Source organism: Typopeltis vanoorti, chromosome 3 (assembly GCF_054136105.1).
Source record: "Typopeltis vanoorti isolate ZY-2024b chromosome 3, IOZ_Tvanoo_1.0, whole genome shotgun sequence".
In the NCBI taxonomy this organism is placed as follows: domain Eukaryota; kingdom Metazoa; phylum Arthropoda; class Arachnida; order Uropygi; family Thelyphonidae; genus Typopeltis; species Typopeltis vanoorti.
The window spans coordinates 41854872-41867254 of NC_143551.1; the positions used below are offsets into that span (position 1 = coordinate 41854872).

Below are 12383 nucleotides of genomic sequence, written 5' to 3' on the forward strand. Positions count from 1 at the left end.
ATTATACAGGAATTGTAGTGAATGAAGTGGAGGTGAGTAGTCTATTACAAAACCTCAATGTCAATACATCTGTGGGATTGGATGGTATACCAGCTCGTGTTGTACGTGAAGCAGCTAAAGAATTGTCAGTGCCCTTGACCATTTTGTTTAATTTGAGTCTCGGGTCTGGGTTAGTCCCGAGGGGGTGGAAAGAGGGGGGAAAATAGTTCCACTGCATAAAGGAGGTTCCAAGACTGCTGTTGTAAATTACAGACTGATTAGCATATCAGGAATCATTGTAAAGGTCTTGGAGAAAATAGTCGAGAAAAATACAGGATTGGATAGATGAAAATGGGATGCTGTATGGGGGACAACATGGTTTTGTGAAGGGTAGATCATGCCTCAGTAACTTGCTCACATTTTATAACACAGTGACGGCTGAACTGGATAAGGGTAATGGGTTTACAGTGATTCTTCTGGACCCTGCTAAGGCCTTTGATAGGCTACCATATGGAATTCTAATCAGTAAACTGCAGCATATGGGGATGGATATAGGGGTTGTGAGATGGATTGGAGGGTGGTTGATGGAGAGATATCAGAGTGTGGTTTATTCATGAGTAGAATCCAAAAGATGGCTTGTGACTAGTGTTGTGCCGCAGGGTTCTGTTCGTGGACCACTACTTTTCAATTTGTTCATTAACAATACGGGAAAGGATCTGAGAGGACGTGTTCACTGTTTGCTGATGATGCAAAGTTAGGTAGAGCAATAGTGAGTGCACAGGATGTCAAAATTTTGCAAGATGATTTGGATAATTTGGAGGACTTGGCTAAGGAAAATGGATGTCGATTTAATGTGGTAAAGTTTAAGGTTATGCATTTTGGGGTGAAACGATTAACAGCAGTATATCACATTGGTGGAACTGTACTCCAGGAGATTGATGAGGCCAGGGATTTGGGAGTGTTCGTGGACAGGGAGTTGAAATTTAGGGGGCACATTGGAAGAGTGGCTAAATCAGCTCATCAAATTACTTGGTTGCTGAAAAATACTTTAACAAGCAGAGACAAACAAGTTTTTGTTCCTCTGTATCGAGCCTTGATAAGACCCCATCTAGACTACTGTGCCCAGATATGGGCACCAGGGTTTCTTCTTGATGGGAGGAGGTGGAGAGGATCCAGAGACGAGTGACCATGATGATAGCAGGCCTATGGAATGAACCTTATGAGAACAGGTTGAAGATTTGTGGGTTGCAAAAGGTTGATAGGCGGAAAAGGGGGGTGATATGATTGAGACATTCAAATTACTGAAAGGTTTCTATAAGATTAATTCAGAAGATATTTTTGAGAATAGGACTGGTGGTGGGAGAACTAGGGGCCATACATGGAAGTAAGGCAAGAATGTGGTTAGGAAGGGAGTTAGAGCTAGGTTTTTGCTTGGAGAGTGGTGAATGAGTGGAATAAGCTGCCAAAGTCTGTTGTGGGTGCTATGACTGTGAATGAATTCAAGGCGAGGTATGATAGATACTGTGTGAATGTCAAATAGTTTTTCTTGACATGATGTTAAGGCTTCCCTCGATGAGTCTGTTAACTCCTTAGAGTTGCCTGAAATAATAATAATAATAATAATAATAATAATATATGGTATAAGAGTATACCATATATCAAATCCTATACCATATATCAAAGGCATCTTGGAATGGCTGTCAAAAATGAGTGGGCAGATTAGTGGAGCTATCAGTTTAATGTTACAAAGTGCAAGGTCTTGAAATTTGGTAGGCATGGTTGGGATGTAGAGTATACAATTAATGGAGAAATTTTGAAGGAGGTGGAGGAGATGAGAAATCTGGGAGGGATGATGGACAGAGACTTGAAGTTTAGGGGGGCAGATCGCTAAAACTGTAAGAACATCCCAACAGATTATGGCAATAATGATGAGGACATTGATATGCAGAGGCAAGGAGGTTATAATTCTAAATTCACACGTATACCACAGTAATTTTATATAAAGAAAGTGATTAAACCTTGCATCACAGACCCAATCTGAACCATAATGACTGTCTCACTATCCCAAAAGCCTGGCAAATCATTATCTTCAATTGTATAAAATAATTTTATCAGACATATTTTAATTTAATTACAGACAAATTGATTTTTTTTTTTTTTGGGTCCTCAAACACACTACTGTACACATAGTATTCCAGTGTAAACATGTGCACTAACTGTTCCTTTGAATGTAATTCCTAGTATTGTTTGTAATAACTGTACTGATGATGTCTTAAGATACTTAAGACGAAATATCTACATATTATTAAAATTTAGTTACTGTGATATACGTGTGAATTTATAGTTATAACCTCCTTACCTCTGCATATCAATATCCTCATTATTATTGCCATAATCCTTTGGAATGTTCTTACAGTTTTAGCATTGTGACCCCTAAACTTCAAGTCTCTCCATCATCACTCCAAGATCTCTCATCTCTTCCACCTACATCCCAACTACTCTACATCCCAACCTTGCCTTCCAAATTTCAAGACCTTGCACTTTGCAACATTAAACTGATAGCTTCACTAATTTACCCACTCATATAGTCAATTCTGATCCTCCTGCAGGGCCACAACATTGCTCAATTTTTCATAGCCCCCTACCCAACTTTGCACCATTGACAAACAGCTACACATTTCTAATTAAGCTGGTTCCAATGTCATTAACATACAAGTTAAAACAATAATTGTCCCTAAACAGATCCTTCTGGCACTCCATAAGTGACCTTCCTCTTTTGGGATATCACTCCTCCATACACAAAATGCTGATACCTATCTGATAGCCAATCAGCTATCCAACTGACTAGTCTGTTATCTAATCCCATTCTGTTTCAGTTTAGCTACCAGCTTTTCATGTGACAGTCTATCAAAAGGCCTTAGAAAAATCCATGTATATACTGTATATGCATCTCCTTTATTGAGTGAATTTTGCAGCTTATAATATGTAAGCAGATTGCTAAATCATGACCTCCCCTTAACAAACCCCCATGCATGCTGACCATCATAAAGAATACTGCTATTAGCAATCAATTTCTGAATCCTAGTCCTCACCATCCTCTCTAACACCTTAACAACTCCAGATTGCAGATTGGCCTATAATTTGTAGCCTGAGTTCTTATTCTTTTCTTTTTTTTTAAGTGGAACAATTTTTCACAATTTCCATTATTTCAGGAGTTGTCTTGTTGCAAAACTCATATAAACAACCATGCCAAAGGTGCCATTCATTCCCTAGAGCAGGGATTCTCAACCTATGGTACGTGAGCCACTGCCGGGTGGTACGAAAACAGATTTGCTTACTGGTACATCTAATATCTTAAATTAAATATAATGATATGCCACTGGAAAAGGTTGAGAATCCCTGCCCTAGAGCAGTCCCCCAAAACATGTGACAGTGTATTGCCAAGTCTTACTGCCTTATTAATATCAAGTTTACTTAATTCCTCGTATACATTCGGCTCAGTGCACATGATTCCCTCCTCCTGCTCTCTATCTCTACATGTTGCCTTCATGAGGATGAAATGCACTGATAAACTGCTCATTTAATACTTCTTGCATCAGTTTCATCAACTAGCATTGTCCTCCCATAGTCTTTATTTCATCTACTTGTCACATATTGATAGAACTCACTATGATTTTTGCTAGCTTGATTGGCTAATTTTTGCTTGTACTCTCCTTTTGCTGTCTTTAAGGTAACAACTATAAGTATACGCGTGAATTTATAATTATAACCTCCTTGCCACTGCATATCAATGTCCTTATCATTATTGCCATAATCCGTTGGGATGTTCTTACAGGTAGGTAACAACCAAGTTACCTACCTGACCTGATCTTTGTACTCTTCTTGCAACTGTGATTATTACCAACATTCATCTAGTGTTACCTCCATATTGCAATGTCTCATTTGTCTCCACATTCAGAAATCTGAATATATTATGGAATACATTTAGACATTGCTGTTAAACAGCCCTTGATCATGAGACTCCAAGGTCTCGCCTAAGCTTTTCTTAATCACCAGCCTTGCAATTCCACATATATATCCCTTCTTCACCAACGTTCTCATATGACTTGGTACAGGTGATCACTTCGTTGCCACTCTCACCAATGGGACGTGGATCAAACACTACATTCACAATCACATCCTCTGATTTTATAATCAAATTTAAGACGCTTAACCTTTGTGTGTCCTCCATTGTGTATTGCCTAAAATTGTTTTCCCTTTGGTACTCGAGGTGAAATTTATTCTCCTTATTCCCTGATGCCATCTCTTCATTCCAATTGGTATTGGCATAATTGAAATCATTGTAATGATTATGCTTCGCTTGCTTACAGGCCAAGTTGTTTATAGACATGTTTCTTTATCTTCACCCTCCACATTTTCCAGCTTGCAGCAACACTCAACGGCTGTTAAACTTATTCTATCAACCTCCACTTCATGGCATACAGCTTCAGGACCACTACCACTTTTTCCCCTTTGTATTTCAGTCTTATATGAACATGATTTCCCTGCTGTCATTAGCAGCTATCATGATCATCCCCTCAAGAGCTCACTTAAGTGAGTACGGGAGTGGTGAACCCGAGGTACTTGATTCTGGACCATGCCTTATTTCATGTAATATGCATCTGTTATATTATCTGCAGACTGATCCCTCCTCTTCTTTCTTTCTTTCCTTCTTGCTCCTTCCCCCAATGCTATTAGACTATTTGAGAGCTAGAAATCTTTCTTATTTTACTTTCCTTCATCTCTTGCAGTGGGAGTCTTTCTCTTCTCTCCCAGTTATTTGCATTACCTAGTGGGCCAAACACAGGATAAGGCAATGGCAAGCCACTTCTGTATATATTTTGCTAAGAAAATTTTATGAACAGAGGCTTAAGTTATTGTAATGCTGGAAAACGGGACACCCAGGTTAGAAGGCATCAAAATAGCTATTGGGAAAGAGCAGAGAGGAACTTCCAATGAATTTAACAAGAATGATTGATTAATGCCTTCTGGAAGTTCAACTTCTGATACAATTAATCTCAGAAAAAGACGATTTACTGATTTACACAAAATAGAAATATGAATGCAAGAAGCAGGTATCAAGGAAAACTGGAACTGGTGAAGAAAGAAATGAGAAGAACTCGAGTTAAAATATTAGGAATCAGTCAACTGAGATGGACATGAATGGGTCACTTTGATACCAATGATTTTATGGCATATTACTCTGGACATGGAAACCTTTGAAGAAATAGACTAGCATTCATAGAAGAGAATACAGAAAATACATTTTCAGTTACAACCCAGTGTCCCACAGAATAATCCATATCAGAATAAAGGCATATTGGGAAGAGAATTAGCGAACTGTGGGAAGAAACAAAATAAGTTAAGCAAAAGGTGCAAGAAAATTGAAGAAAGCAGTATTACTGGTAGAACAAGAGATCTGTTTAGAAAGATAATGAAGTTACAGGGAAGTTTATCTTTAGATTAGGAATTGTAAAAATTAACTCTGGAAAATGCCAATGGAAGAAGAAAGTGAAAAAAAGATGGAAAGAGTATGTAGTGGATTTGTACAAGAAAGATAATAATATTGAAGGAGAATTTGAAAGGAGAGAATTTCTTGAGGAACCTATGATAATGAAAAAGTGAATTGATATCAGTAATGGGACTGTTGCCAAAAGGAAAAGCACTTGGAGCTGATGGAGTGTCAGTGGAATTATTGAGAGCAATTGGGAATGAAGTAGTGAATATGTTGACTGAAATTTGTCAACAGGTTTGGAAAAATACACTGGTTTAGAGATTGGAAAACATCAGTATTCATCCCAGTTCCAGAAAAATCAAATCCCAGAGATTGTGAGAATTATACAGCTATTGCTTTAAATTCACATGCAAGTAAAGTTATGCTGAAAGTGATCCAACAAAGACTGGAGCCATATGTGAATAGAGATTAGGAGAAGTTGTGGAACTAGAGACAAGATAGCAAACATCAGATGGATTATGGAAAGAACAAGAGAATTTCAGACATAGGTATTCATCTGTTTTATTGATTATAGGAAATCTTTTGATGTGTAGATCACAACAGACTGTAGATTTTAATGAGATAAGTGAGAATAGCTGGGCATTAGTTCTCTTGATAGCCGTATGACAACCAAGAAGCTTCAGTAAAAACAGTCTTTGGAGGAAAGATAATGTTTGAGTGGGGAAAAAGTGGTGTGGAGAAAAGGATGTGGCAGATGATAACTCTCATAGCAGAAAATGGGGAAGATCTGGAGCTTTTGATTCTGTTGGTTAAGAGGGAAAATAACATCAGTGAAACAAAAGTGATGGCTTCTCGCTATTTAAATGCATTTAAAATAGATAGAGATAAAATAGAGATTGCTAAATGACAGTAAATGTGAAGATGAAATTTAAAGAAGGATGGTCATGGGGAAAAAAGCTATCTTAAACCAGACAAAAATTATGAAAGGTGGAGGTAAAGCCACAAAAGTTAGAATTTTCAAAGCAGTGGTATTTCCAGTGGTGATGTCTGGATGTGAAACCTGGATTATTAAGAAGAAAGACAAAAAGTGAATTGATTTATTTGAATTATGGGCATGGAGGAGTCTATTAACACGTTCGCTGCCATGCTACTTCGGCATGGTCTGTTCCCCTACGCCGAGCAATTTCACTTCTTCAAGGTCAGTACGATAATCTCGTTACCGGAGGTAAGCATCCTACAAGTATACTCGTAGTTGGCTTGTACAGAGCATATACGGTCTATGAGAATACACAGTTTTGATGCTAGCCCCACAAGCCAAGCATTTTCACTTCTTCAAGGTCACTACAATAATCTCGTTCCCGGCGGTAAGCGTCATACGAGTATACTCTTAGCTGACTTGTGAAGCAGGTTTACCCACTACGAGTATACTCGTAGTTGGCAGCGAACGTGTTAAGAATCCCATTGACTGCAAGAATGACCAATAAGAAGGTTTTAGAGAGTTAAGACAGAACCTCCTTGGAGGCGATCATCGCTAAACAGAAGTTAATGTACTTTGAACATATTATGCAAGCATATGAATCATTGGAAAAGGCAGTTGTTGGAGAAGATTGAGGGAATGAGAAGAAGAGGAAGACCACAAAAGAGTTGGATGGATAAGGAGGAGCCTTTGTTCATCTGATACTCCTGGAATTCATAAATAAGCATCACAATTCATTTTTTGGTCTGTAACCTGTCCTACCCATGCTGCTTCTCATCTGTGACTTCTCCATGCTTGCTCGTCTATTGACCCTTTGTCACATTATATATTCTCCCCTCCCTAGACTCAACTACTCCCATCTCTCTCAGGCCATACTATTCCTATGCTGACCATCACCGAAGATGCATTCATCCCTGCATTCAGAAGCCACTCTCCTTATACTGTGTCTTCTTGACCTCCCTGTTTACCTGTTCAACTTGTGTTTCTTTCTCACATCCAAGAAAGGCTTTTCATGGAATAGGCAAATATGAAAGGCTTTTCATGGAATCAGCCTCAGCCCTAAGAAACAATCCAAACCTCAACAAATTTGTCTGCATGAGACTGCCTCAGATTTGGGAAACCTACATCAGAAGACCTTCAGCCCAGTCTCCCAAGAATACCAACATTGCCTGCTAGGGGGCACCATCAGGAATTTAGGAGAAATAATAGCTTCCTGCTTCTTCCTCATTTACTGTTTGTTGTGCCTGCGTGCACGTGTCTTGTTCTTAAGTTTCTTGAAAATGGCAACGTGACGTTGCCGAAATATTGAAATATATTAAAATTTATTTAAATGTATATCCTAGTTGACATTGTAATTTCCTTAAATTACTTAGTAAAAAATACTGATACTGCAGTTTGTAAGCAAAATTTAGCAAAATTGTTCTATTAAACAATAAATATGAGGCTTTGGGCTCTCACACTTGCTAGACTCTTTAGAATTCTAGTATTACATAGTTTTCATAGACTTCTTATTTAATTGAGTAATTGTAAAAACAGATCATTTGGATAAGTTTCATTTTATATATAGGAATTAAATATTATTCATTTTGTATTATATGTGAAATTTATATTTTGTGTATCATTTAAAATAATAGTTATGTCTTATGAGTGGAGAAATCATACAGATGAGTGCTCAAATGAATATGATATTTGAACCTGCAGATTTGGAGCAGGCTTCACCTGCAACAGTTTCCCGTTGTGGAATGATTTACATGGAACCTTATGAGGTGAATTTATGCTTGAAATTAACTTATTTGTAGAAATTATCATTAGCATAATAATACAGAGTTGAAATATTTATAAAAAAAAATATAAGTTAAGATATGTCTAATATATATTTTAACTCTCTTTACATTCTTAATTTAAAATATTGACACTAGGAATTAGCATAGCACTCAGAGAAAATAAAAGTGACAAAAAAAATAGTTTTAATGAAAAATGCACACTGGATATATTTAAATAACTTTCATGACTTACACATGCAATGAAAATTAAATAGAATTTTATTTAAAAAATCCAGTATATTTCATCCAATGTTACATTGATATCATCAGGGAGACTGACAGTGAACTACTTTTAAAACATGAATTGCAATATGAGTCATAAATTAGCATTCAAAGGAAGAAGTGTAAAAAGTTGCATAGATTCCTAAAATACATAAGGATGTATTTTAGGAATACACAGTAGTGGACTGATTAGCTCCCACTTTTATCTTTCATCTTACCTTGTGAAACACATCTCCCTCATCATGTTCGGAATTTCACTGACCACACTAGCCATTATAATATGATAACTAATAATTAAGGAATTGACAGCGTACACTAGAAATATAAATTAAATAAACTTTAATATATACTTTCCGATATTTCGGCAAACGTCACGTTACCATCTTCTTTGGAACTTAATACAAAGACACGTGCACACAAGTACTACATAAAATTGGCATCCCTTATCCGCTCCACTAAAGACCAACCACTTCCCCTAGACCTATCTGGTGTATTCCAGGTCCCTTGCAGCTGTAAATTGTCCTACTTTGGCCAAACAGGCAGGACTGCAAATATCAGAATCTCAGAACACAAGGATTACATCCGATTTCACCAGTACAGCCACTCTGGACTTGCAGACCACGCTCTGGATACTCGCCACAGAATAAGATGGAAGAAAGCCACAGTAATACACTGCAGCAAGTTCAAATATGAAAGACTATTCATGGAATCAACCTTAGCCCTTAGGAACATGCCAAACCTCAACAAATTTGGATGCATGAGACTGCCCCAAATTTGGGAAACATTTATCAGAAGAACTTCAGCCCAAAGGCCAAGAACTACCAATATAGCCCGCCAGGTGGCACCATCAGGACTTTAGGAAAATGTTAGCTTCCTAGCTTCGGTTCTCATTTGCTGTTATGTAGTACTTGTGTGCACGTGTCTTTGTATTAAGTTCCCAAGAAGATTTCAACATGACGTTTGCCGAAATATCGAAAAGTATATATTAAAGTTTATTTAATATATATTTCTAGTGTACCCTGTCAATTCCTTAATTATTAGTTATCATGTTTAACCAGCGTATAAGCCTCTCTACAAGAACTAGCCATTATATCTAAAACAATCTTCATTTTAAAGAGAAAATAAATTATTATATTTACTAATAATGAGTTTATGGTTGATTTTGATGTAATCTCTCTATTTACCGATATGCACTACAAGAGACTTCATTTTATGCAGTCTGATTTCCCAGAGGACTCTGTTAAAAGGTTTAAATTCACCATAAAGGCAGGCTGTTGAAAGCTTTTCCACTTGGTTATAATATAAATTAAAGATGCTCAGAAATTATACTCTTGATTTAATCCTATATCCAAGTGTAAGCAAACAAAGTTTGCATGTGAAGTAATTTCACAACTGGGCAACTCGTATATAGATGCTAATGACTTCGTATCACTTGCCTTAGTAAAGCTGTGAAGCTGCTTCATACACAAACTTTGTTTGCTTACACTTGGGTAAAGGATTAAACCAAGAATATAATTTCTTGGCATCTTTAATTTATCAAGAAAGGCTATTTTACATGGTATAATAAATTATTCAAACATATAGAAGGAATAGCAATGGTTATCTATCAACTATCTATCATTCTTCCAGGCAAATACTCCTCTGGCATTCTGTCTTGTATACCACAGATCATCGAGTCTCCATAAATCACAGCACTTACCACTCTATTTCTTCCTTGCTCACCTGCATCGCTTACTTAATCTATCTCTCTATCCTCTAACACTTTCTTTCTTTGTCCCCCCACTTACCTGCCATCTTGTCATCTCTCCATCCCTGTTCCAGCACTGCCTTGCCTTTCTTTAATTCCCTCTCTTTTACTGGTCTTCTATTCTATCCCCTTCAATCATTCCCTTAACTCTCTTGCTCACTCATACTCTGATTCGCTTTTCATTCTTTGTTTCCAGTCACCTCATCTTTTCTTTCATGCTTCTCATCTCGTTCTTGATACATTCTACGATTCTTTCAGTGCATCCATCTCTCTTTACAAGCTACCTACTCTAGCTCAACATTCATCCTGCCAGTTAACACCATCTTCAAAAATTTCCTGATATTTGGAACCTACTACACTCCCTACTTTTATTTTATCATTCACATTTGACTCGTTTTACTCACCCTCAATCATGCTATCTTCTCTCTCTCTTTCTCTCTCTCTCTCTCTGTCTATATTCACCTATTTGTGATGTAATACTGCCAAAGTACGTTATGTTAATTGCCAAATCACAAAGTTCTACCCATTTTCTAGATTTTCTGCAGACATGCATTATCCGATCTCTAACCTGCCACATTTCTAACTGCGGGGATGTGTACATGCAGCAAGCACCGTACCACAAAATCCCATAGTATACTGTGTAAAGTGTATTCCTTGAATTGCACTGCACTTGGTGATAAGTCATTGACAAACTGAACTGCAGCTGTTTCTTTCTCCTCTCTTATCACGAACTATACTGAAATATTACGTTTAAGTACAAATTCCCCCAACTGCAAATTACTATCCTATAGACTATCCTTTCCTTCATGCTTACATGGTGATCAGAATACATTATAAAAAATTATGGAGACAACTACTGTGTTAGAGAAAAACTTTAATTTAATATAAACCAAAATGAACACTTGACATTTCGACCTTCATATCATGGTCATCATCTGGAGCATACACATATATACAAAGAAACAAGCTGCACTATAATCTACATGGTTTGCTAAAGTTACTGACCAACCATTACAACAATTATTGTTGTAATTGTTGTAATGGTGGTCAGTAAAACAATTATTGGCCTGACCTCTGGTGGAAAAAATGGTGAAATTTGAATGTCAATCATACGAATCCAACCAATCAGGATATCTCTTCTCTGGTAAACAACTCCAACAGTGAACAACAAACAACTGAGACAAGGAGCAACCAACCACCAGCAGTCAATAGTCATGTGATCAACTTATCAAGCCACACCTTAAATAATGGTCAACTTGCAATAGTTGATAAAGGCCTTAACTTTACAGTAGAACCTAAAACGGTTAATAAACTGGATTTTATATACCACATAGAAAGAGGCATTAAGTCTCTTTCTATTAATATAGCTGATAAAATTTGTTTAGAAACCAGCAATGTTCTGAATAAACAGAAAACGTTATATAGCAATCTTACAAAAATAGAACTAGCACAGTCATGTCATTAAAAGCTAATCAAGATATAATTATAACAAAGTCGGACAAAAGGTAATGCCACTGTTGTCCTTGACAGATCAACTTACATCCATCAGATGAATCAACTAGTCTTCGATAACAGCACCTATCAGCTTATGAACTATAATCCATCTAACAGAATAAAGAAAAAAACCGAGAAATTACTCAAGTCCATCACGTCTTGGCCATCAGACACTATTAAAAACTTATACCCCATTATGCCTGTTCTCCCAGAATATATGGTGTTCCTAAAGAACACAAAAAAAAATGTTCTGCTTCGGTCGATAGTTGAAGGAATAGACAGCCCTAATTATCACCTAGCCAAGAAATTAGCATCTACACTCAAAGAGTTAGTCAGTCATTCCCACTTCTATATAAAGAACACACAACACTTTATAAACAAAATTAAAATCATAATGCTTGGCAAAGTCCCAGTCAATGACACAATTCTTCTCCTACAGAACAAATTTCTGCCAACATTACAGTCCTCTTTGTCCACATACTATGTTCCGGTTACTTCATGTGGCAAAATAAATTTTACCTACAGAAAAAGGTACGACCATGGGCTCACCACTGTCTCCCCCCCTAATTGCCAACTTTTATATGGAAGCTTTTGAGCAAAGTGCTCTTGATTCCTTTACTCTAAAACCTATTTTTTTTTAGTGTGGCT

At 37.0% G+C, this 12383-nt stretch overlaps 1 protein-coding gene across 1 annotated transcript in view; it reads left to right on the top strand.

The window, feature by feature from the left end:
• The window catches only part of LOC150108079 (dynein axonemal heavy chain 3-like), a 1881116-nt gene that overhangs the window by 589732 nt on the left and 1279001 nt on the right, over positions 1-12383 (top strand). The window contains exon 28 of the mRNA XM_090415945.1: positions 8084-8215. Coding sequence (XP_090272071.1) covers positions 8084-8215 — 132 coding nt within the window. The remainder of the gene's footprint in view (positions 1-8083; positions 8216-12383) is intronic.